Raw genomic sequence first — 27,579 nt, forward strand, 5'->3', positions numbered from 1 at the left:
AACCTCTAGACTCATCAGTGATGAAACAGCCACCATCTACGTGTCAGACAGAACGAAACCTCCTGTTTGGCCTGCTCCAGCATGGCTGGGATCTCTAGCTTGCACGGTCCAGGTTAGGGTTCTGGATTATGCCATGAGTGGATCCCCATGTGTGATGAAGGCTCATGCCTGGGCACCTGGTAGATAAAGCAGCTGGTGAGGAATCAGAGAATGGGCAGGCCAGAAGGGAACAGGTCCCAGTGTGAGGAAATGGAGAGCAGTATTGCTCTCTAGCCACCACTCTTTTATTCACATAGCACTAAGGGAGAGCAACTGCCCAAGGAGAGTGTGAAGCAAGCACTTCAAGTGCAGGGCCTAGGGGCATGTGCCCAAACACCACCCTAAAGGAAAAACCTGGGGGGTAGGATTTCCCTGGTGGTCCAGTGGTTAAGACTCTGTGCTTCCAACGCAGGGGGCGTGGGTTTGCTCCGTGGTCAGGGAACTAATATCCCACGTGCCACGTGTTGCGGCCAAAAAAAAAAAAAAAAGAAAAAGAAAAACGTGGAGGGAGACGGTGCTTGGGCTGATGTCTCACAGCTAAATGAATACATTAATTTTTGAATTTTTCCATCAATGGGATTTATGATTTCCAAAACACACACACATGACAGCTGACAGAGACTTCTACCTTGTAGATTGTAGGCAGACAGGTCTCTTGAGTCCATGTTCCACCAGCGCACTCCTCCGATCGCACACATTCATCATGGCACCAGCCACACTGCACAAAGGAAGGGGCGGCGAGGCACTGACCGCAGGACTGGAAATGTTCACAGCCCAAGCCATTCAGCGGGATCTTGGTGATCTGTGAAGACAAGTGATGCAAAGAACTTCCAGAGGGTTTTTTTGTTTGCTTGTTAATAAAAACTAAATACATCGAAGATACATATAAATATAATTTTACAGAGCCTGACAGGGATAGCACCTCTGTGTGCAAATCATGTAATAATGCTTACGTGATTAAAATAAAAAAAAAAAACAAATTTCTTCCTTCCTTCCGCTGTTGGCGCATATGTGATAAAAGTTACCATTACTGCCCAGTGAACACAAGCATTACCATGCAATGTTAGAGGTTCTATTTACTCGGACACTTTGCTCTGTCTGAGATGATTTTATTTTTATTTTTTTATTTTAAAATTTTTATTGGAGTATAGTTGATTTACAGTGTTGTGTTAGTTTCTGCTGTACAGCAAAGTGAGTTATACATACACATATATCCACCCTTTTTTTGATTCTTTTCCCATAAAGGTTATTACAGAGTATTGAGTAGAGTTCCCATGCTATATAGTAGGTCTTTATTTTCTATTTTATATATAGTAGTGTATATATATCAATCCCAATCTCCCAATTTATCCCTCAAGAGAGTATAAATTAAGCTGCTGGAAAACACACTTGAACCCCCGGGAAATTCTAAGTAAGTTTACATATCATTCTGGCATCAAAATGCACCTCCTCTCAGAGAAAAGGGATTACTGGCCAGCGTCAGATTCCAAGGTACACTTCAGGATTTATCTGCCTGCACTAGAGTTCTGCCCTTAGGACTGTAATTCTCATTCTGCGTGTTTGTTTTTCTCATTGAGAAATACAGGACAAAAGGAGAAGTTCACATCATGAAGAGGACCTAACATAGGTCCAATCTTCTCCGAGTAAAAATTTAACTTGATTTCAGAAGATCTCTGGAATACTCAGGAAAGAACCTGATAGAAGAGAGGTGAATCCAGACGAAGAGAGAAGTTAAAAAGGACCAGATGACACTGGCTGTAAATATCCACTGAGGAGGAACCACATTCATGGAACCTCCCTGGGGAACAGGGCTTACCTTCTTCCCAGTGACAACGAGTGTATAGCCATTTTGGTTTAGCGGGTGCACCACAATTGCTTCTGGAGACACAGGGTGGGAATCCAGGCGAAAATTCACGTGTGGGGTTAATGATCCTGATCGAGAAACCACAACCTGAGAAACAAACCAGAAAGCACCCTTAGTCCAACAAGCTCAGTTTAAATATACTGTCAGGGGAAAATGTGGACGATAATGGTAATACCAGATTAGACGAGCTCATGGGTGTTTGAACTATAGGCCCAACAGTTTATCTCACTGTAAATCAACACGACATCTTCTAATCTCCTACCTTGAAGACAATTCATCTGCACCCCCAAGACAGAGTTTTGCTAATTATCTTTTAATGATTTCTAGGGAAGGAGATCTTCCAGTCAATCAGCCAGCACATGCAGACAAATCTCACGATTGTATTAGGGACTGGAGGAGCCAAAACTCTCCCTAGCACAAAAGACCTCCCTTATGCTACAAGGATTCTGGATTATTTTTTAATGTATTCTCCTGACCCTCCCCACTGAGCAGCTTCCCTTGATGTAATGGAAAGGGTAGTGAATGGGAAGTCTGGAGACCTGGATTTGGTTCCAGCTTTGCTACTCTTAAGCCATATGTATAGATCTTTTGAGGTCAAAATAGGCCCTCAGCTAACTTTGAAATGGTGTGCTGTCATTTCTTACAGACCATTGTCCCATCATACTTTTTTACTTTGATTATAACTAAAGTTCTGCTTCTTGGCCTGGTTTTACAATAAGGCCTGATGGTTTTAACAATGCCTTGGAAATGAGGTTTGATGATTGGTGTGATTCTTGCTGTTAGGTATTTCTAATTTGGGATGGTTCTCAGCTATATAATTTCCATCTGCCCAGCTGCTAGAACCCAGTAATAATGAAGTCCAAATCAGCTGACTATCTGAGATGAACACTCAGACTATAGGAGAGTTTAGGAGCACTCAGAGGGACTCTCATTCTTAAATAGGGCATAAGGTTGTATCTACAGGAGGGTACAGGAGGCTGAGCATAGCTCTGGTCTTGAAATTGACTTTGTGAAATTGCCTGACATCCAAATACCCTTTTACATTTCACTGAAAGTGCATTTATTTGCCATGTGTTTGAAATCATGGGACAAACGTGGGCAGCTGTGAGATGAGGATTAAATAATAAATAACCACTCCTTCTACCTCAGCTTTCTTATCCATACAATGGGAATGAACTGCTTAGTACTCTAACAAACACACAACATACAAATGTTTTGGGGAACCAGTAGTAAATTTTTTCTTCAGTATAATAAAGGAGTCAAGTAGCCTGAAACAATTTGGGAAGATTCCCAAAGTCCCTAATTTGCTCCCAGAGAGTGGACTGTTGATAGAGAAACCAACCACACTCACACAGAGCTATAAAAATGAAACACCATGACATTTTTTTTCTAACATTTGTTCTATCCCAAACACTCAACACTTTCAAAACAACTCCATTAAGCAGGGTGGCTATATTTGCACAGAAGTTAAGTGATGGATCAAAGGTCATTTGGTCAGAATGGGAAAGGATGGAAACTACTGTTATTCCTAAATTTAGGGCCAAATAGTTATTTGTGACTTTTGTAGGGGAAGTAAAAAGAAGTTCAATTACCAGTCCTACCTCCCTTTGGGTGCTGGTTACAAGCAGACTATCAGAACACCAAACTTCTATCCCAAATTATCCAGATTTCAGTTAACCGATTTTTCTATCTTGACTTACTTCTGGTGTTCACCACCTCTTGTTTTTCCTACCCCTCACGCCTCCCTGCCCCCCAATTTTTTCATATTTCCCTGATTGTTGTCAATCACTTCAAACTGCAAAGGTGAAAAAAAATTTCATTTTCTCACACACAAGTAAAAACCAAAACAATACACCAGCCTCTCTTAATAACCCGACTCTGTTCTCTGCCTCATTCTGTGCTTTCTACTTCACTGGAGATCATTCATCCCTCTGAACCTGCCTATAGGTATTTGTGTTTTGTTTCTGTCTCTCTTATACCTTCCATTCTATTCAGACCTGCTACATAACAGTCACCTCCTACTACTGTTTTGTCTCCTATCTTCTTGCTCTCTTTAATATCATTTCCCCTATCTATAATAAGCAATCCCTTCTTAATTAATAGGTCATCATCTTTGACTTTATCAACTATCTTAAGCCCATCCAAATATTCATTTCCCGGAAAGGATTAACATTACTCTTTTCATAAAGAAGCTCTTTGCACCTCTGGAACTTGGATAGATTGATTTGGTGCATTACCAGTTAAGACTTTTTGTCTGAAGAACACCATATATGATGGTAACTGAGCCAGGCACTGTGCTAAGTGCTTTAAATGGGTATTTTGTTTACTCCTCACAATAATCCTACAGGGTAGGTACTATTGTTTTCCATAAAGAAAAGATGACAGAGAATCTCAGCTAGAAAGTACGAGTCAGGTTTACAAGGAGCTTTATCTCATGTCAGAATCTGTTTGCTTGACCTCTTTTTAAACACTCAACTGATCTACTCCTGGAGCACCAGAGTAAATACCAATAAAAAACTTCAACTCTGAGCTCCCAAGAGCCACTTATGAGTCAAAGCATTAAAACAAATTTCACAATATATTTGCCTTGCCAAATACTCCTTGTTTCAGTAATCTTGGCTGCACAAGTTAAGTGTGCCTAAGGAGAAAGACTCCACATCTAAATAGTTTTTGATGGCACAGAGGAAATGTTATTAGTACAGCTGGCAAGCTCAACTTTTGATCATGAGCTAGGATAAGTGTGGCTTGTTATAGAAAAAGGAATGAACCAGAGAAGACAGGAAGGCTGTGTGGAAAAGTGAGACGACTGCTTGCAGTTTCAGGCAGAGGTCATATCACAGATGCAAATACATTTTTAGTTGATCATTAGCCCTTTCTCTGGAGGGATACCTATTGCTATTGTTTCTATTATTAATTCCTCACTTTCTCTTATTGCCAGAATTCTAAATGATTGGGTAACCACTTTAACTCTCAAAATACTCCTGAAGCAATGTTTGCAAGAAGTTAGGAGTTCCTTTTGGTTGTCATGGAGATATTTCTAAGGACAGAACAGAATCCAGCATTTAAATTTAATTCTTATGATAAATCACCTGACAGTCTTAGGACAATGAGTAAGAAATAGAAGACTGGCAGCTATCTTTTTAGTTTCTACTGTGCTGACAACTAATCTTTAGTGCTTAGTTCTCAAAACCGTTTTCTTTAATGCTCTTGAAAATACAAGACTAGGGTGAGGGAGTAGGGAGGAATCTGAATTTACTTGACTGTGGTGGCTATGATCTCAAATTACCTGGGGGAGGACAGGGGAAGAAATATATGTAAAAATAAAATAAAACCTTGTGGCTAGGGCCCCAAATTCATGACCCTGAACAAAGTAATTCTATGTAATATATCTATAAATACATAAAGGCCAGACCTCTTCACCTCACACACAGAGTCCTATTTTTGATTAAACTGTTTTAGAATTTAATTTTCTTTAAGAAGGATGAATACAACTTAACATGAGATATTATTTCTCACATAACGTGAGATACGTGGTTTTTCTCCTCATTTTTTTAAAGGAGACAATTCAGTGGTTTTTAGCATATTCACAGATTTGTGTAACCATCTTCACAACCAATTTTGGAATATTTTCATTACCTCAGAAACCCCACACCCCTTAGCCATCATGCACCCTAGCCCGTCATACCCTCCAGTTCCTGGCAACCACTAATCTACTTTCTATCTCCACAGATTTTCCTATTCTGGACATTTCATGTAAATGGAATCCTACAATATGTGGTCTTTTGTAACTGGCTTCTTTCACTTAATGTTTTCAAGGTTCATCCATGTTGGAGCATGTATCAGTACTTCATTCCTTTTTATTGCCAAATAATATTCCTTTGTATGAATATACTATATTTTATTTATCCATTTATTGTTGATGGACATTTGGGTTGTTTCTACTTTTTGGCTATTGTGAATAATGCTGCTAGGAACATCCAAGTTATTGCCAAGTTATTCCCTGCTACCAAAAAAACCAAAACAAACAAAAGGTTAGCACTTTCCCATGGTTTCAAATATGTATGGTGTTTTAAATTTCTATGCTATAACAGTTTATAAGATATATATATTTCAACCATGCATTAATTCATTTTAGGAGACTATATATGAGCTGGGCTTAATTTTTTGTTATGGACATAACTCTGAAATTATTATTTACAATAGGTTCTTTTTCTCCCAAAAGAAATTTCAGAACCCATGAAGTATATTTTCCTCTAAAGAAATATGGTAAGCTACCATTCTTTAGAGATGTAACTAAATCAATGATGTAAACCTTAAAAAGAGGCAGATGATATTTTTATCTGAGCATTTTATAAAGGAGACGGGTAAGTTAGCAATCTCCGAAGACGAATGTTCAAGTTCAAGCTTTGTTTGGCTGTGTCTCTGCAGGCTGCTCACAGCATTGATGGGTTGATGATCTGTGTCTACATAGTCTAAAATAGCAGTAATCCCAGATGAAATGTATGCTGCAGGCTTCCAGCACAAAGCACTGACATGCCATGATGGCAGCACAGGAACTGCAGAAATTTAGAGACAGGAGGTCAATAGATGAATTGATTCTTCTTACTAGAAGTGAGTAAATATTGTCAAGTTCACTGATTACTAACATAATCCTTTAAGTAATGGTCATAAGTAATGATCATGAACTAACGATGTCTTTTTAGGTGGTCCCTACCTTTTGAAGTTTCTTGCTTAAGACCAACTAGTCCAGTTAAGAGGCACAAGAGAAAAGGGGTTATGGGTGGTAACAGCATCAAGGAATTGGGGAGAGGGGAAAGGGTGATGGGAGAAGAGCAAGGATAATGCCAAAGAACCTAATGAAATCTGTGACAGTGCTCAGGCAGTGGCCACTGTATATAGACAAGGTGGATAGCCTGGTGAATGTGGAGCTGAACTTGCAACAAGTCTTGAAAGTGCCTCCCCACTCCCACCCCACCCCCATCCACTTGCTCTCCCTGGCCTGACAGTCATGCACAAATATTTTAATAACGATGCTTGCATCTAGAGATTAAAGGCCTTATATAAGTGCTGTAAAAAAAAAAATCAAGCAAGCATTGTTTTTGGATGTAGATTAGATGAGGAGCTCAGAAGGGGAGATGTGGGCAATCCCTGTGATTAGTCCTGTGATCTTCATGAGTATCCTGCTTCCCTCTCCCATGTAGCCCTGCACATTGTGCTCATGTTCCCCAGCCTTGTTCTTTTCTACATCCGCTCTGCCTCCAAAATTCGTAAGAAGGCGTGTTCTTACTGTTTACTTATACTATCTCAAACATTGCTTACCATATTATTTTACTTCAAAGCATCCCAGAGTGACCACACAAATAAAAACTGTTTTTGAAATCTATATCTACACTGACATAGCTCTACAGATAGACTTGAATGTATGTACATATTAGTATATTTAGACATAGCTGCACCTGTGTAAGTTACACGTTTAAATGTTAAAAACATGTCAAAAATGTCTTCTCTTCCATACGTATAATATTGTTAGCTAAACAATATAATTCTTTCTAATCAAATAACCACTGTGAAATACCTGATTCACTTTACACCCGACAGCTGGGGCTGAAGCTTGTATTCCCAGCCAGAGTTGAACATAAGCACAATAGGAAAGGCAGAAACAGCTGCAAACTCTTGGGAGAAAACATTTGCAAAGCAACTTTGCCTTTAGGCTTCAGGGTAGGAAGGAAGTAAAATCATTTTTCTATTCCTTTTCATGTATGGCAGCTGTCTTTGGGAAAATTATGTCCCTTCTATATTGTAACAGAAACTTCATAGTATTATTAAAACACGGGTTGTAGAAACTTAGGCTTGGCCACAGATTCAGCACTTCAGTGCAGTCAAAACATTTACAGAACTTGGTAGGTTACTGCTTGGATAGATTAAGCTGGATGGTCCCCAAATTTTTGCTGCATTCCTGACTCCGCCTCCACATTATTTGCTGTAAACAAACTGGATTTCAGGGATGTTGATTCTTTGATCCTTTAAATGGTTTAGGTTTATTTACATAAAATTTTACTAAATGGAATTCTTTTAGGCAAGTGTCAGAGAAATAGATCCTCTCTCTGTGGGTCTCAGTAGCCCTGTGTTTTTTATGTCTTTGTTTTCTCTGCTCTTCGTGTCAGATACATGTTTTTATTCCCCCTACTGAAATTTTAGTTCCTCAGAGGCAGGTTCTGTGTCACTGCTTCCTTTGCTGCACTTACTTGCCTAGTAAAGCAAAGTTAGTACGTTCTTGATACATATTTGATGAATTAAGAGCCACCTGGTTTAAAAAAAAAAATCAAGGATATCAGTGCTTTTCATAAAATAAATATCTACTTATATACTTATTTTCATCTTTGGTGTTATGGATGCAAAGGTGTACTATGGCTTCTTTTATGAAAATGCTGGGAGACAAGAATAAAACATTTGTTACATTTTTAATAGAAATGTTAAAGCATTTCTACTATAATGAGACTGATGTATATAACATATCACTTGGGTTGTGAAATCTGTCACACAGTAGAATTTACTTAGCTATTAAAGCAATCTATCTAAAAATGGAATTTTATTAGAACTTCAGAATCTGGAAATAGGCCAGGAACCTTATGATGTGAAAAAGTGTCAGACCTAAAGTGACTGTAGAAAGCTTATTAATATGGAACTGGATTGGTGAGGTATTAGACAATTAAGAAAAAAAGAAAAGCAGAAAAAAAAGGGAAGCAAATCAACGTAGTGAACACAATAGGAATTCAATAGATGAATTCAGTCATCCTCCTTCAGATTTTTCTTGGAATTCTACAGAATAACATCAACGTAAACTAAAAACGCATATAAACACCACATAACAAACACATTTTACAAGGATAATAGATATGATCATATTTCAAATATGTTAGAGTGCTTGTCTGTGTGGGAGGAGACTGGGCATCTCTCCTCCACATTTTGAGGAGTTAAGGACAGCACTGAATGCTCTGAAGTGGGTAAATAAGAACACTGGGCTGGGGGTGGTGGGAGAAAAAGTATAGTTAATTGTGAAGCAATGGGAGGAGGGGAGACCAAGTGTGGGGTTATTTAGATAACAGGATCTACAATATATGATTCATTTTGAGGTGGGAAAGTTTTATTTACACGTTTCATGATTTTGAAAAAATTCCACCATGCCCACTAGTACAAGAAAAACATTTGATCAGTACCCAGACTGCTATAAAGACAGTAGTAACTTGTAAAAAATATATTTGTTAAAGAATACAGATAGAGAATGTACAGATGGGCAAGTCATAGGAAAGCATCATCGTCCTCAATTCGTTTACTACAAGTCATTGCCGGACTGGGCTGTTAATTATGTCAGATGATTATGAAATAAACATCTTTCTTTAAAAGAAATTTCTAGTCTTTGTGGAAAGTCAACATTTCCATAGATACCATCGTCACTGTGCATTAACCAAGAATCTACTAATGAACTCATGTTGAAAGCACTACCAATAACTATTAAAGCAGTAAAACAGACCCAACATGAGAGCATTTTAATTTCTGCAAAGTGCTAGGGTTCTTGTATCTAGGAGACATGATAACTGCAAGTCTGAAATGTGAACTTTTATTGTATGGAAATACTGTTGCTATCCATTAGAGGCATTTCTTAACAAAATCCAGATCTTTTTTTCCCAGTGTCTGCACTTCTTTGTGTCTGACCCCATCATTTTGCAGAATCAGGAGAATTGGAGTTACAATGGGATTTTGATGATAACGTCCCTTCCTAACTCCTGCCAATATTTCTCAATGATGTGAATGTTTCTTCTCATGGAGACGCACGGTTCACACAATAGCTCTCTTTTGATCCGTAGCTTCCCTTGAAATAGGAAAACATCGCCTGGAAGTGCTTTAATTGTTTCATTTTATTTTCCAATCATGTGATAGAAATCATGAATGGAAAAAAGAAAAACCCAAACCATTCCAGGCAAGAAAATTAAAGCAACCACATTTAAACTGAAAGCTTTAAGAATTTAACAACAAAAAAAGGCCATACACTTCATAAAAAGTGGACCAGCTTCATTGTTTTGCTTTCAGTCTATGCCTCTAGCTTCCACTGTGATTTTCACTTACAGTATTTACAAACACCTTACTGTAAAAAGAGAGGGAAATTAATTGCATAACACCGGATAAAACAGACACAGCCACTCTCAGAAAGTATGTACCTGCATGAATCGACCCTCTGATGTTCCAAGATTAGCGATGGTGAGGTCTCCTTTAATAAAGGTGGATATAGATGTTAAGAGGACTTGGTTGAACTGGCCCATGAATAAGTCAACGCGCTGCAAAGCTGTGGTAAACTCCGTTCGGTATTCATCACTGCGCACTTCGCAGCCTGATGAATTTCTCAGAAGTGTCTGGAATAAAATATGGTCATAGAATTAATGTGAGTCCAGATGTGAGCAAGCTATTAAGAAACTTTTTGGTGTGTCTTTTTAGAGCTTGGAGGTAATGGCAAGGATAACAGACAGTTTGCAAATAGACAAATAGTCCCAGAGAGGCAGAAACAATTCTAGTGACCTAAATGATTCTAGTATCAGCAGGTACTGCTGTGTATATATAGACTCTAAAACTAGGGGCAAATCTTTCCCTCACAGTTTGTATCATGGTTTGATATGTACGTACATAAAAATGGAACTTAGCTGGTGCTAGTAAAAGAAAAACAAAACTATGAATGTTTCAGGCCTGGACATAAAGGTAATGCTTCTAGCAGGCAAGTCCAATGAGATGAATATCAACTGGAATAATCATAAATGTCAGAATCACACTAGGACATTATATTTTAAAATGTGTTCCTTTGTGCATTTGTGCACAGTGGGGTGGTGGGGATAATTCATGGGGAAGCAGCAGAGCACAGACTCCAGACTTAGGTGCCTGCATCAAACCCTGGTCCTTAATGGTTACTCGTTGTATGTAATTTCTATAACCTCTCTGTGTTTGTGAAATTCATGTTATCCCTGTTACAGTTCCTCCATTTGTAAAATGGAGAGAATTACAGAAATTTACTTACCTTACAGAGCTGTTGTAAAGATTAAATGAGCTAGTTTACAGAAATCTCTTGTAATAGAACCCAGCACAGAGAACACAGAGTATTTGTCCTCATTATGGTGAAAGGCTCAAAAAATGTAAAAGTTGTACATCAAATGCTTTGTTAACCAGCTAACTAAAAGGCAATTACCACCAAATCAGGTATTTATCTTTTAGCTTTAAGTGAAAGGATTTAAAGAATATTGTTCACTAATACATGACAATTTAAGTACTATGGATCCCTCCCTTCACCTTGACACTTCAGTCTCCTGGTTTTCCTTCTACTACTTCTCAGATTGTAACATTTGTCTCCTTTGCAGGACCATCCATGCTTGCCTGTCAATGTTAGAGTTTCTCAAGGCTCCATCCTAGGGCTGCTCCTCTGCTCACTCTTCATACTCCCCACCCAGGATATCTCAGTTTTACTCTATTTAGTTGACACTCACATTTGTACCTCCAGGCTAACTTGCTCCTCTGAGCTGACTGTGCATTTATCAAACTGCCTATGAAATCTGAACTCAGATGTCTCAAAGACCTCAGGCTCAACATGACCAAAGTAGAAACCACAATCTTCCCCCATGCCTGACCTTGTGATATAATGCACCCCAGCAAATGGCTCCACCATTTCTCCAGGTGCACAAGTCAGGAATCTAAGTGTCATCCCTCATTCCTCCCCATACACAGTCCATCACCAATTCCCATCAATTGCACTTTCTAAGTATCTCCTGGGTCTCTACAGTTTTCTCTGTCTCTACCATGGCAACCTTCATCCAAGGCACCTCCATCCTTTCCTGGACTATGACAATGGCTTCTTAACTGGACCTGCCCCATCCAATCTCTTTCTAGGTCCATTCTCCACACTGCAGCCAAATTTTCTTTTTAAACCACAAATCTCATCATGTCACTCTGCTTAAAACACTGAACATTTCCCCATTGCTCTTCGGATCAAGGACAAAACTTTTAACATGCCCCATTGGATCCTGCATCATCTGGTTCCTGCTCAGATTCTCCAGACTCACCCTGCACCGTGTTCTTCCTTGCTCCCTATGTTCCAGTGAGCTGGCCTTCTCTTAGTTCTCTAAATAGCCATGTGTCCTCCAGGACAGGGCCTCTGCACATGCTGTTCCCTCTGCCTGGAAAGCTCCTTCCACCTCCATTCACCTTGTTAACTCCTATGCCTCCTTCAGATCTCAGCTTGTCATCAGTTCCTCAGAAGGCCTGCCCTGACCCCAATATCTAGGTCAAATGCTTCTATTATAGACTGTCATAATACCATTTACTATGTGAAATAGCACTCGTTATAGCTGCAACTACTATTCGCTTGTGTGATATGAGTGATGTGAGACTTCTCCCAAGTGGCTCCCTGTCTTTAGGGACCCTGCTTGTTTACCACTGTATTGCGAGTAGTAGATGAAATATCACACATAGTAGATGTTTAATAAATACTAATTGAATGAATGAACAAGTAAGTAAATCAATTATGGGTAGATGGGGAATGAGTGTGAAGATATGAACCAATATTACTAAAGCTATTTTTTTTTTCAGGAATAGGGATAGTTTATGAGTTTATAAGGGACAAATGGAGTGACTGACCCCGACTGTCTTGACAAGATAATTGCAAATTGGTAACTTTGGGGCAGATAATGGGGGGCAAGAAGGTGTATAAAGAACACAAAGTCTAACTTGAAGAAAGAGAGAAAAAGCTCAGTTTTACACATCTTTGTATGTAGCTACAAGTCCAGGAAAATGATTTGAAGATTAGAGATGTTCTATTATTGTCCTATTATATTTGTAATAATCAGAAAGTTGTTAGAGCATATTTCAAATCAACTTAGTGCTTAAGAACAAACTGAAATAAAAAATTTAGTTACCCTTATGTAAAATAACCTTACTCCTTAATGTCAAACTTCTGTCACATAGAATGCAAAGTTCTTACATCTATTAACTTTTAGGGTTAAATATCACCTAACATCCTGTTTTATATAGCAACAACTACTTTTTTTTTTTTTTCAAACATCTTTATTGAAGTATAATTGCCTTACAATAGTGTGTTAGCATCTGCTTTATAACAAAGTGAATCTGTTATACATATACAATATGTTCCCATTTCTCTTCCCTCTTGCATCTCCCTCCCTCCCACCCTCCCCATCCCACCCCTCTAGGTGGTCACAAAGCACCGAGCTGATCTCCCTGTGCTATGCGGCTGCTTCCCACTAGCTATCTATTTTACATTTGGTAGTGTATATATGTCCATGACACTCTCTTACCCTGTCACATCTCACCCCACCCCCTCCCCATATCCTCAAGTCCATTCTCTAGTAGGTCTGTGTCTTTATTCCCGTCTTGCCACTAGGTTCTTCATGGCCTTTTTTTTTTTTTTTTTCCCTTAGATTCCATATATATGTGTTAGCATACTGTATTTGTTTTTCTCTTTCTGACTTACTTCACTCTGTATGACAGACTCTAACTCCATCCACCTCATTACAAATACCTCCATTTCATTTCTTTTGATGGCTGAGTAATATTCCATTGTATATATGTGCCACATCTTCTTCATCCATTCATCTGTCGATGGACATTTAGGTTGCTTCCATGTCCTGGCTATTGTAAATAGAGCTGCAATGAACATTTTGGTACATGACTATTTTTGACCTATGGTTTTCTCAGGGTATATGCCCAGTAGTGGGATTGCTGGGTCGTATGGTAGTTCTATTTGTAGTTTTTTAAGGAACCTCCATACTGTTCTCCATAGTGGCTGTATCAATTTACATTCCCACCAACAGTGCAAGAGTGTTCCCTTTCCTCCACACCCTCTCCAGCATTTATTGTTTCTAGGTTTTTTGATGATGGCCATTCTGACCGGTGTGAGATGATATCTCATTGTAGTTTTGATTTGCATTTCTCTAATGATTAATGATGTTGAGCATTCTTTCATGTGTCTGTAGGCCATCTGTATATCTTCTTTGGAGAAATGTCTATTTAGATCTTCTGCCCATTTTTGGATTGGGTTGTTCGTTTTTTTGTTATTGAGCTGCATGAGCTGCTTGTAAATCTTGGAGATTAATCCTTTGTCAGTTGCTTCATTTGCAAATATTTTCTCCCATTCTGAGGGTTGTCTTTTGGTCTTGTTTATGGTTTCCTTTGCTGTGCAAAAGCTTTTCAGTTTCATTAGGTCCCATTTGTTTATTTGTGTACTTATTTCCATTTCTCTGGGAGCTGGGTCAAAAAGAATCTTGCTGTGATGTATGTCATAGAGTGTTCTGCCTATGTTTTCCTCTAAGAGTTTGATAGTGTCTGCCCTTACACTTAGGTCTTTAATCCATTTTGAGTTTATTTTTGTGCATGGTGTCAGGGAGTGTTCTAATTTCATACTTTTACATGTTCCTGTCCAATTTTCCCAGCACCACTTATTGAAGAGGCTGTCTTTTCTCCACTGTATATGCTTGCCTCCTTTATCAAAGATAAGTTGACCATATGTGTGTGGGTTTATCTCTGGGCTTTCTATCCTGTTCCATTGATCTATATTTCTGTTTTTGTGCCAATACCAAACTGTCTTGATTACTGAAGCTTTGTAATATAGTCTGAAGTCAGGGAGCCTGATTCCCCCAGCTCCATTTTTCGTTCTCAAGATTGCTTTGGCTATTCGGGGTCTTTTGTGTTTCCATACAAATTGTGAAATTTTTTGTTCTAGTTCTGTGAAAAATGCCAGTGGTAGTTTGATAGGGATTGCATTGAATCTGTAGATTGCTTTGGGTAGTAGAGACATTTTCACAATGTTGATTCTTCCAATCCAGGAACATGGTATATCTCTCCATCTATTTGTATCATCTTTAATTTCTTTCATCAGTGTCTTATAATTTTCTGCATACAGGTCTTTTGTCTCCTTAGGTAGGTTTATTCCTAGATATTTTATTCTTTTTGTTGCAATGGTAAATGGGAGTGTTTTCTTAATTTCACTTTCAGATTTTTCGTCATTAGTGTATAGAAACGCAAGAGATTTCTGTGCATTAATTTTGTATCCTGCTACTTTACCAAATTCATTGATTAGCTCTAGGAGTTTTCTGGTAGCATCTTTAGGATTCTCTATGTATAGTATCATGTCATCTGCAAATAGTGACAGCTTTACTTCTTCTTTTCCGATTTGGATTCCTTTTATTTCTTTGTCTTCTCTGATTGCTGTGGCTAGGACTTCCAGAACTATGTTGAATAATAGTGGTGAGAGTGGGCAACCTTGTCTTGTTCCTGATCTTAGTGGAAATGGTTTCAGTTTTTCACCATTGAGGACAATGTTGGCTGTGGGTTTGTCATATATGGCCTTTATTATGTTGAGGAAAGTTCCCTCTATGCCTACTTTCTGCAGGGCTTTTATCATAAATGGGTGTTGAATTTTGTCAAAAGCTTTCTCTGCATCTATTGAGATGATCATATGGTTTTTCTCCTTCAATTTGTTAATATGGTGTATCACATTGATTGATTTGCGTATATTGAAGAATCCTTGCATTCCTGGGATAAACCCCACTTGATCATGGTGTATGATCCTTTTAATGTGCTGTTGGATTCTGTTTGCTAGTATTTTGTTGAGGATTTTTGCATCTATGTTCATCAGTGATATTGGCCTGTAGTTTTCTTTCTTTGTGACATCTTTGTCTGGTTTTGGTATCAGGGTGACGGTGGCCTCGTAGAATGAGTTTGGGAGTGTTCCTCCCTCTGCAATATTTTGGAAGAGTTTGAGAAGGATAGGTGTTAGCTCTTCTCTAAATGTTTGATAGAATTCGCCTGTGAAGTCATCTGGTCCTGGGCTTTTGTTTGTTGGAAGGTTTTTAATCACAGTTTCAATTTCAGTGCTTGTGATTGGTCTGTTCATATTTTCTATTTCTTCCTGGTTCAGTCTCGGCAGTTTGTGCATTTCTAAGAATCTGTCCATTTCTTCCAGGTTGTCCATTTTATTGGCATATAGTTGCTTGTAGTAATCTCTCATGATCTTTTGTATTTCTGCAGTGTCAGTGGTTACTTCTCCTTTTTCATTTCTAATTCTATTGATCTGAGTCTTCTCCCTTTTTCTCTTGATGAGTCTGGCTAATGGTTTATCAATTTTGTTTATCTTCTCAAAGAACCAGCTTTTAGTTTCATTGATTTTTGCTATTGTTTCCTTCATTTCTTTTTCATTTATTTCTGACCTGATCTTTATAATTTCTTTCCTTCTGCTGGCTTTGGGGTTTTTTTGTTCTTCTTTCTCTAATTGCTTTAGGTGCAAGGTTAGGTTGTTTATTCGAGATGTTGCCTGTTTCTTGAGGTAGGCTTGTATTGCTATAAACTTCCCTCTTAGCACTGCTTTTGCTGTGTCCCATAGGTTTTGGGTCGTCGTGTCTCCATTGTCATTTGTTTCTAGGTATTTTTTGATTTCCCCTTTGATTTCTTCAGTAATCACTTCGTTATTAAGTAATGTATTGTGTAGCCTCCATGTGTTTGTATTTTTTACAGATCTTTTCCTGTAATTGATATCTAGTCTCATAGCGTTGTGGTCGGAAAAGATACTTGATACGATTTCAATTTTCTTAAATTTACCAAGGCTTGATTTGTGACCCAAGATATGATCTATCCTGGAGAATGTTCCATGAGCACTTGAGAAAAATTTGTATTCTGTTGTTTTTGGGTGGAATGTCCTATAAATATCAATTAAGTCCATATTGTTTAATGTATCATTTAAAGCTTGTGTTTCCTTATTTATTTTCATTTTGGCTGATCTGTCCATTGGTGAAAGTGGGGTGTTAAAGTCCCCTACTATGATTGTGTTGCTGTCAATTTCCCCTTTCATGGCTGTTAGTATTTGCCTTATGTATTGAGGTGCTCCTATGTTGGGTGCATAAATATTTACAATTGTTATACCTTCCTCTTGGATCGATCCCTTGATCATTATATAGTGTCCTTCTTTGTCTCTTGTAATAGTCTTTATTTTAAAGTCTATTTTGTCTGATATGAGAATTGCTACTCCAGCTTTCTTTTGATTTCCATTTGCATGGAATATCTTTTTCCATCCCCTCACTTTCAGTCTGTATGTGTCCCTAGGTCTGAAGTGGGTCTCTTGTAGACAGCATATGTATGGGTCTTGTTTTTGTATCCATTCAGCCAGCCTGTGTCTTTTGGTGGGAGCATTTAATCCATTTACATTCAAGGTAATTATCGATATGTATGTTCCTATTCCCATTTTCTTAAATGTATTGGGTTTGTTATTGTAGGTGTTTTCCTTCTCTTGTGTTTCTTGCCTAGAGAATTTCCTTTAGCATTTGTTGTAAAGCTGGTTTGGTGGTGCTGAACTCTCTCAGCTTTTGCTTGTCTGTAAAGGTTTTAATTTCTCCATCGAATCTGAATGAGATCCTTGCTGGGTAGAGTAATCTTGGTTGTAGGTTTTTCTCCTTCATGACTTTAAGTATATCCTGCCACTCCCTTCTGGCTTGCAGAGTTTCTGCTGAGAGATCAGATGTTAACCTTATGGGGATTCCCTTGTGTGTTATTTGTTTTTTTTCCCTTGCTGCCTTTAATATGTTTTCCTTATATTTAATTTTTGACAGTTTGATTAATATGTGTCTTGGCGTGTTCCTCCTTGGGTTTATCCTGTATGGGACTCTCTGTGCTTCCAGGACTTGATTAACTATTTCCTTTCCCATATTAGGGAAGTTTTCAACTATAATCTCTTCAAAAATTTTCTCAGTCCCTTTTTCTCTTCTTCTTCTGGTACCCCTATAATTCGAATGTTGGTGCGTTTAATATTTTCCCAGAGGTCTCTGAGACTGTCCTCAGTTCTTTTCATTCTTTTTTCTTTATCCTGCTCTGCAGTAGTTATTTCCACTATTTTATCTTCCAGGTCACTTATCCATTCTTCTGCCACAGTTTTTCTGCTATGTATCCCTTTAGAGAATTTTTAATTTCATTTATTGTGTTGTTCATCACTGTTTGTTTGCTATTTAATTCTTCTAGGTCCTTGTTAAACGTCTCTTGTATTTTCTCCATTCTATTTCCAAGATTTTGGATCATCTTTAGTATCATTATTCTGAATTCTTTTTCAGGTAGACTACCTAGTTCCTCTTCATTTGTTAGGTCTGGAGCGTTTTTCCCTTGCTCCTTCATCTGCTCTGTGTTTTTCTGTCGTCTCATTTTGCTTATCTTACTGTGTTTGGGGTCTCCTTTTTGCAGGCTGCAGGTTCATAGTTCCCGTTGTTTTTGGTGTCTGTCCCCAGTGGCTAAGGTTGGTTCAGTGGCTTGTGTAGGCTTCCTGGTGGAGGGAACTAGTGCCTGTGTTCTGGTGGATGAGGCTGGATCTTGTCTTTCTGGTGGGCAGGTCCACATCTGCTGGTGTGTTTTGGAGTGTCTGTGGCCTTATTATGATTTTAGGCAGCCTCTCTGCTAATGGATGGGGTTGTGTTCCTGTCTTGCTAGTTGTTTGGCATAGGGTGTCCAGCACTGTAGCTTGCTGGTCGTTGAGTGGAGCTGGGTCTTAGCATTGAGATGGAGATCTCTGGGAGAGCTTTCGCTGTTTGATATTACGTGGAGCTGGGAGGTCTCTTGTGGATCAGTGTCCTGAACTTGGCTCTCCCACCTCAGAGGCACAGCCCTGACGCCTGGTTGGAGCACCAAGAGCGTGTCATCCACATGGCTCAGAATAAAAGGGAGAAAAATAAGAAAGAAAGAAAGTAGAAGATAAAATAAAATAAAATAAAATAAAGTTATTAAAATAAAAAATAATTATTAAAAAAATTTTTTTAATAAAAAAAAAAGAAGGAAAGAGAGCAACCAAACCAACAAACAAATCCACCAATGATAACAAGTGCTAAAAACTATAGTAAAAAATCAAAACAAAAAAAAAAAAAACAAAAAAAGCAACGGACAGACAGAACCCTAGGACAAATGGTAAAAGCAAAGCTATACAGACAAAATCACACACAGAAGCATACACATATACACTCACAAAAAGAGAAAAAGGGAAAGAAAAAATATATATATCATTGCTCCCAAAGTCCACTTCCTCAATTTGGGATGATTCGTTGTCTATTCAGGTATTCCACAGATACAGGGTACGTCAAGTTGATTGTGCAGATTTAATCCACTGCTCTTGAGGCTGCTGGGAGAGATTTCCCTTTCTCTTCTTTTTTTGCACAGCTCCTGGAGTTCAGCTTTGGATTTGGCCATGCCTCTGGGTGTAGGTCACCTGAGGGCATCTGTCCTTCGCTCAGACAGGATGGGGTTAAAGAAGCAGCTGATTCAGGGTCTCTGGCTCATTCAGGCCGGGGGGAGGGAGGGGTACTGAATGCGGGTGAGCCTGTGGCCACAGAGGCCAGCATGACATTGCACCAGCCTAAGGCCGCTGTGTTTTCTCCCAGGGAAGTTGTTCCTGGATCACGGGACCCTGGCAGTGGCGGGCTGCACAGGCTCCCAGGAGGGGAGGTGTGGATAGTGACCTGTGCTTGCACACAGGCTTCTTGGTGGCAGCAGCAGCCGCCTTAGCGTCTCATGCCCGTCTCTGGGGTCTGCGCTGATAGCCGCGGCTCGCGCCCGTCTCTGGAGCTCCTTTACGCGGTGCTCTGAATCCCCTCTCCTTGCGCACTAGGTAACAAAGAGGCAAGACAAAGTCTCTTGCCTCTTCAGCAGCTCCAGACTTCTTCCCGGACTCCCTCCCGGCTAGCCATGGCACATTAGTCCCCTTCAGGCTGTGTTCACGCAGTGAACCCCAGTCTTCTCCTTGGGATCCGACCTCCGAAGCCCAAAGCCCGAGCCTCAGCTCCCAGCCCCCGCCCACCCCAGCGGGTGAGCCGACAAGCCTCTTGGGCTGGTGAGTGCTGGTCGGCACCGATCCTCTGAGCGGGAATCTCTCTGCTTTGCCCTCCGCACCCCTGTTGCTGTGCTCTCCTCTGTGGCTCCGAAGCTTCCCCCCTCTGCCACTCGCAGTCTCTACCCATGAAGGGGCTTCCTAGTGTGTGGAAACCTTTCCTCCTTCACCGTTCCCTCCCAGTGGTGCAGGTCCCATCGCTATTCTTTTGTCTCTGTTTTTTCTTTTTTCTTTTACCCTACCCAGTTATGTGGGGAGTTTCTTGCCTTTTGGGAGGTCTGAGGTCTTCTGCCAGCGTTCAGTAGGTGTTGTATAGAAGCAGTTCCACATGTAGATGTATTTTTGATGTATTTGTGGGGGGGAAGGTGATCTCCACGTCTTACTCTTCCGCCATCTTGAAGCTGGAGTCCACCCCAACTTCTTGATGTCCTAAGCAGGTTTGAAACATTCTCATGGCTTTTCTCAGCTCACAGGAGCTCACAGTAATGATGTTAAATACCATCTGCATGGTGGATTATGGTTTTCAAAGTACACTATTTCATCTGATCCTCTCAACAAGTCTGTGAGTTGGGTTTGTTATGATTACCATATTTCTGCAGGTGAGGAAATTGAGGTTCAGAGAGTTGCCAGTAAGTATCAGAGCTTGAATCCAAGGTGTTGATTTCAAACCGTGTATTCCTTATACTGCATTGTGCTACTTACTTATAGGCTCCTACAGTATTTCTGAGGCAAATGCACCCTCTAGGGATAGTCTAAGGACCAGGGAGGGAAGAAAAACTAGCATGCTTACCCGATAAGACTGGTTCTACCCCAGCTAGGATTTGATGAGTCCCATGAACTCAGGCAAATCACGTGATCTCTCTGGGTCTGAGTTTTACTTTACTTATTTAACGAACATTTGTTCATAGTGTGTACAATGTGTCAGACATGGTTCTAAGCACTTTCCAAATATTCACTCACTGAATCCTCTTAACAATCCTAGGAGGAAACTGAGGCACTGAAAGGTCACATGACCAGCAGTGGCAGGACAAGACTGCTGAGTTGATGACCTAGGTCATCTGGCCCTAGGGTCTTCACTACTACACTAGGCTACCTACTTCTTGTCTGTAAAGGGAGAGGTTGAGAGAATTGATTTCAAAGTTCTCTTCCAGCTCTACCATGCTGTGGGTCCATGGGTGACTTTCCAAAGTTCCCCCTGGGCTTGGAATCACCAGACTGCCACCAGCCCACTGTTGGAACAAATGATTGCTCATGATGTTTAAGATGCCATGAGTGATCACTGTCTCCCAACCACCAGAGGCTGCTTCAAAACACAGATTCTGGATACATCTGCCTATTCTATAATAAGTTTTGAAAAGCATTTAGCTTTTCACCGTTTATCCTCTTCTAAAATAATTATGCGACATCAACTCTGACAACCAATGGTAAACATTCTGTTCTGTTTTTCTTTAAACTTGTTAAAGACTTGCTTCCTTAACCTAAAAGCTTATATACCGTCATAGGGCTAAATAATAGGAATTACTCTACAATTAATAAGCCTTGAAACAATAGTTTAGTTTTTCTTCACCTTTTCCCAAGCACTGGACATATTTTTTTAACCTGACTCAAGACGTATACTTTTTTTTTTATGAAAAGAAAACTGAAGTGCTATATACCTCAATGTATTTGATTCAAAATGTTTCCCCTAATTAAAATTATGATGCATGCAGTGAATATGCAATTACATTTAATTCAGTATAATTAAGGATGTGATATATTTAAAATAGTGATTCTTCTAATTGATCTATAGGACAAATTTAGCTCATCTATAATTTAAATCAGTCTTGCAGATAGACTTTTTAAAATGTACTATCTTGTGAGATCTTTGACAGTTCACTCATACCAGCTCTCTCCCCTCCTTGCCCATGACTAAATTAACAGAAGCAATTTAATATTACCTTTATTCATAATTATACTTTGTACAAATTCTTTGGACATGTAATAATGGTTTTCAGGGGGATACGTATTTCAAAATAGAAAGTCCCTCTTTGCCTAAGGCTTTATATATAGTTGGCTAAAAACTCAACTGCTTTAATTTCAGGAACTCCACTTTGCTTATTTCCCTAAATTTCATTCATGTGCTCTCTTCTTTTTGTTATATGGGACTCGGAGGCAGGTGGTGTGGAACTGACCGCAGGCAGAGACACAAAGCTTTGAACTTAGGGGTCTGCTTATGCTTCGTTAAACTTCTCTCAGTCTGTACTCAGATGTCTAAGATATTTACACTGAAGCCTGAATTCTTTGTAAAATGCAGAAGCTCTCTGGCAGAGCAGGCCCTTCCCTTTGGGGTCTTTAATGCAAGGCCAGACTATTAGGATGTTGTGGTCAAACTCTAAGAATGTGACTACATTGTTTTGTGCTATGAAGAGGATGCCTGATGTTGGCCTCAGTCATGATTTAAAAGAAAGACGCTTCCTCAGTATTTTTGCTGCCATGAACTCCCCTTGATGAAGTGATCTCGCCTCATGGCTTCAACAGCCTGAAACCTCAGTTGGAGTTCTAGCAGAGGAGCAAAACGGGGGATCAGTTAAAGAAAGGTTGATTGTCTCTAGGAAGGAAAAAAGGGCATCCTCTAGGGCTGTGTGTAGAGCCTCAGACAGTCATGAACGTAGCATAACCAGGCATCTGGCCAGCCAGCTGCTGGCTCAACACTGGCGATTCACGAGGTGATGTATGCTGCCTCGTGGTGATGACCTAACTTCACACACCCAAGCGCATTCTCTGTTCTGAGGACCAGCTCAGTCTCTGCAATTGCCTTCAGGCCAAGTTTGAATGTACCATTGATGACATTGAAACTCATCGTTTTTCTTTCCAAACTGACTCCCTTTCTAGCTTCCTGTTTTTCTTTTTTTTAAAATTGGAGTATAGTTGCTTTACACTGCTGTGTCAGTTTCTGCTGTACAGCATCTAGCTTCCTATTTCTATATGGCATCAATAGCCACCCTCTCCCTAAACCTAAGGTCTCAGCCATCTTTAACTCTTCTTCTTTTCCTTTATTGTTTATATCCATTTACCAACTCAAAAATTTTTCTACTGAATTAAAGGAAATCTCATACTTAGCCTCCTACAGTCTGATTTCCTTGATTCCATAATCTCCTTCCTCAAGTCCACTTCTTAGTCATGTCCATTGGTAATCTCACAAGCCTAGTGGAGAAGAGCATGCGTTCAGGGATGACCCTGCCCTTATTGTCTGTGTGAACTTAGAGAGGATACTTAGATCTCCAAGCCTCAGTTCTTCACTTGTAAAATGGAAAAACACACACCTATCTAATGGAATTGTTTCCAGGTTCAAATGAAATGAATCCAGTGCCAGCAGTATATTAAATGGTCACTTCCTTCCTTCATTTAGTCATTCAAAAATATTTACTAAGCCTGTAGTAGGGTGAATAGAGTTCCCCCGCAAAGTCATATATCCACCTGGAACCTCAAAAGGTGACCTTATTTGGAAATAGGCTCTTTCCAAGTAATTAGGTAAGAATCTTGAGATGAAATTGTCCTGGATTTAGTGTGAGCCCTAAGTCCAATGTCTGGTGTCTTCCCAAGAAAAGGAGAGGACACAGAGAAATACACAGGGAAGATGGCCATGTGAAGATGAAGGCAGAGATTGCAGTTATGCTGCTACAACCTAAGGAATGCCTTGAACCACCAGAACTGTAAGAGGCAAGGAAGGATTCTTCCCTAGAACTTTTAGAGGGAGCACGGCCTTGACGGACATCTTAATTTCGGACTTTTGGCCTCCAGGACTACGTGAGAAGAAATTTCTGTTGTTTTAAGCCACCAAGTTTGTGGTCATTTGTTGTGGCAGCTCTAGGAAAGTAATACCATACCACAATACTGTTCTGGATAACTGGAAGAATACAGAAGCAAACAAAAAAGGCCTAAGTCTATGCCCTTGTGCTTAATAACTTAAATAGTTATTGTTATTATTATTTTTGTTGGTTGGTCTAATGAGTCTTCATAATACCTAGAAGGACAAAGTCCAAAATTCTTATTTAGATTAAGAAAATAATCTAAAATGGAAACACTCACACCCATTTAATAGAATTATTTATAGATAGTAAGGTCAGACTTGTTATCTGTCCACTATTATTTTTCATTATTCTCTAAAGCAGGGATTGGCACACTTTTTTTGTAAAGGGCTAGGGAGCAAAAATCCTAGCTTTTGAGTGCCGTTGGGTCCCTGTAGCATATTTTAGTTTAGTCTGTGTGTTTTTTAAACCTTTTAAAAATGTAAAAACCATTCTTAACTTGCTGGGTGTACAAAAATATGTCATAATTTGCCAACCCTAGCAAATGCTTCTACCTGTAGTCCAGACTGTTCCCTCAATATCCCGTGAAGGCACTGTGCACACAGGGAGACAAGAGGTGGACACACGAAATAGCTAATAATGCAAAGTACAGTATAAAGAACACTGTTGGTAGATAAGTTCTGAAAACACTGGTACAGGTAGTATATGCTATAAGATTAGATAAGGATGAGATCAGAGTGGGCTTAAACAGCTGGGGAAGGCTCATGGCAGAGGCTAAAGTTGAGCCTGGTCTTGATAGAAGGGAAGAGAGAAAAACTTGGAGCAGAATATATTTTATGTGTATGTGTGTATGGACTTACATACACACGTGTACAAATGCATTTATAAATAAGTGAAATATATATATCCATTCTCCTCATGAGATATCCTTAGGATTCAAATTCTCAGAATTCTACAATGACAGGGGCTTTGGAATTCTGAATATTAAAACGTTTGCTTCTTTATCATCATTTCCTAAGGTGAATCAGATCTAAAACAGACCAAGTCCATGTGGTTTTGGTTAGCAGCCTTCACATTGCCCTTCAATCACATTCAGGAGTGACAGAATGATTCATAGAGAAAGTTGTTCTCAGTGAGGCAGATTTTAATGCTGAGTGTACAGAGGTTTTCTGCTTTTCTTTATTCAGTTAACAGAAAAAATTTAATGTACTTACTCATAGAAATGTAAGAGATAGTCAAAAGACAGAACACCAGTTACCCTGCACTAATCAATAAAACAGAAGCAGTTCCTCCTGTAGAGTGTAAGAGCCATGGTCTATTTATGTGTCTAACAGTGTCACACTCAGTAGAAAGAGGCTGATGAATGTCTTAGTGGAAGGCCAGGAGAGGTGAAAGATGGATGAAACCAGAGTCCTTCAGTTGTGCCCCAATATGTTGTTTAAACCCATGACTGTATTCTAGCCTGCCACCACTGTCATCACCTCTTATCCCCTCTTTCCATCTTATCATTGTGCAGTGAGACTCTTCACTCCTCTTCTCCACTTGTTCTTGCCCAGAACTGTTTATCAGGAACCTCAATCTGTGGGCCACCCTTCTCACTGGCCAAGGTCCCTGAGACCCTTACCAAACTCTCTTCTAATCTTACTGCAGCTACATCAAGGCCAAGCTCAAGAAAGTTTCTCTCTGTACCAAGCATGTACTTAGTGCCTATGAAGTGGTGCCACTGTGGAGTCTGATTCTGTGGCCACAGTAAGGGTGGTATTGAAAAAAACTTTCAGGCTCAACTTCTTTTCCTTAGCCCATACATTTCAACTTGAAATCATAGACTGGTAGTCAGTAGTGAAAATCTATGGATTCCAAAAGCAAACATCATGGGAGGGCGCTTCTACTGGTACCACTGCTTGAGCAATGACCACCAGAAGGCATTGCCTAATGTCCCTCAGACAGACCGTGTCACCCACTCTAAGGGGAAGCTCTGTTGAAAGGCTTGAGAAAGCCTTAAGGAGCACAGAGGTTACTCTGTCTTTCTCTTTTTAATGGCTTTAATTGTGTTTTCCCAATTTTGATTAAGTACTAAGCTCTGGAATTTCTGTCTATTCACTGTCCTTATCTTCATCTTTTCTTCTCCTTTCGTTTTTCTCCTTTTGTTCTTTGATTCATCTTCATCCCAAACTGGTGGATGGAGGAGAGTGTGTGTAAGTATGAATGTGTGTGTGTGTGTGTGTGTGTGTGTGTAAGGAAGGGGGCATAGGTTATGGTGAATAGAACTTTCCAGAATTTCTTCAGTGCTCTTTAACTCTTGGAAAGTCCCCAATTCTATAAATTAGTTTTCAGGGATCTGGGGGAGAGAAAGAAAAACTGTTTTATCTAAGATTATTTTTACTAATCAGCATTTTATTATATTATTTGAAATATGAGGCTTTGTCATAACTAATTGCTCTTTTGATAAATATATATTTTGTTCAAGCTATTTTGTTAGGTACCAGAGGTATGGAGATAAAAGCTATAGGCCATATCTTCAAGGGGCTAATGAAGGACCAGTGAACATATTATCAATACTATGAAGTATGGTAAAAGATATGGTAGAAATAAACAACTGGAGTACACAGGAAAGGCAGCTTATCCAGAATGAGAAGTTAGGGGAAAGCTAGAGAGGAGTTTCTGGGGAAGGAAATGCCTTAATGGGTTGCAAAAAAATAGGGAGAAAATGTTAACCTGACAAAATGAGTGTTAAAGGGAATTTGAGGTAGGTGAAATAATATGTGTTAAGGCAGCATTGTGAGAGAGACCAATGGATTCTGGGAACTGCAAGTATGATAGGTTGACACATATCCAATAAGGGGTTAATGTCCAAAATATACAAGGAGCTCATACAACTCAATAGCAAAACAAAACACAATTAAAAGATGGGCAAGGAACCTGAATAGACATTTTTCAAAAAAAGACACAAATGGCCAACAGGAACATGAAAAATTGCTCAACATCATTAATCATCAGGGAAATGCAAATTAAAACCACAATGAGATCTCACCTCATACACATTAGGATGGCTATTATCAAAAAGACAAGAGATAGCAAATACTTGTTAGAATGTGAAGAAAAGAGAACCCTTGTACACCTTTGGTGGGAATGTAAACTGGTACTGCCAGTAAACACTATGAAGGTTCCTCAAGAAATTAAAAATAGAACTACCGTATGAGCCAGCAATCCCACTTCTGAGTATCTATCCAAAGGAAACAATACCATTATCTCTAAGAGATACTTGTACTTCCGTGTTCATTGCAGAACTATTCACAAAAGCCAAGACACGGAAAAAAACCTGAATGTCCATCAATGGATGAATAGATCAAGAAGATGTGGTATATATGCATATATATACAATGGAATATTATTCAGTCTTAAAAAAGAAGGAAATCCTGTCATTTGTGACAATGTGGATGAACCTGGAGGGTACTATGCTAAGTGGAATAAGCCAAAGAAAAACAAATGCTGTGTGATATCAATTATATGTGGAATAAAAAAAAAAAGTTGGATTCATAGAAACAGAGAGTAGAAAAGTGGTTGCCAGGGGCTGGTGTGGTGGGGGAATAGGGAAAGATTGGTAAAAGGGTACAAACTTTTTTTAAAAATAGATCTTTATTGGAGTACAATTGCTTCACAATACTGTGTTAGTTTCTGTTGTACACCAAAGTGAATCAGCCGTATGCATACATATGTCCCCATATTCCCTCCCTCTCAAGCCTCCCTCCCACCCTCCCTATCCCACCCCTCTAGGTCATCGCAAAGCACCGAGCTGATCTCCCTGTGCTATGCTGCTGCTTCCCACTAGCTATCTGTTTTACATCTGGTAGTGTACATATGTCGATGTTACTCTCACTTTGCCCCAGCTTCCCCCTCCCACCCCATGTCCTCAAGTCCATTCTCTATGTCTACGTCTTTATTCCTGCCCTGCAACTAGGTTCATCAGTACCATTTTTTTTTTTTTTTAG

General features: G+C 39.5%; 1 protein-coding gene across 2 annotated transcripts in view; it reads right to left on the bottom strand.

The window, feature by feature from the left end:
- Positions 1–27,579, bottom strand: part of MET (MET proto-oncogene, receptor tyrosine kinase) — a 120,148-nt gene that overhangs the window by 46,076 nt on the left and 46,493 nt on the right. For both annotated transcript variants that reach the window (XM_007195120.2, XM_007195118.3), the window contains exons 3-5: positions 10,120–10,311; positions 1,856–1,990; positions 668–841 (exon numbers count right to left, since the gene is read on the bottom strand). In XM_007195120.2, the coding sequence (XP_007195182.1) occupies positions 668–841; positions 1,856–1,990; positions 10,120–10,311 (501 nt within the window). The remainder of the gene's footprint in view (positions 1–667; positions 842–1,855; positions 1,991–10,119; positions 10,312–27,579) is intronic.

Source organism: Balaenoptera acutorostrata, chromosome 7 (assembly GCF_949987535.1).
Source record: "Balaenoptera acutorostrata chromosome 7, mBalAcu1.1, whole genome shotgun sequence".
NCBI lineage: Eukaryota > Metazoa > Chordata > Mammalia > Artiodactyla > Balaenopteridae > Balaenoptera > Balaenoptera acutorostrata.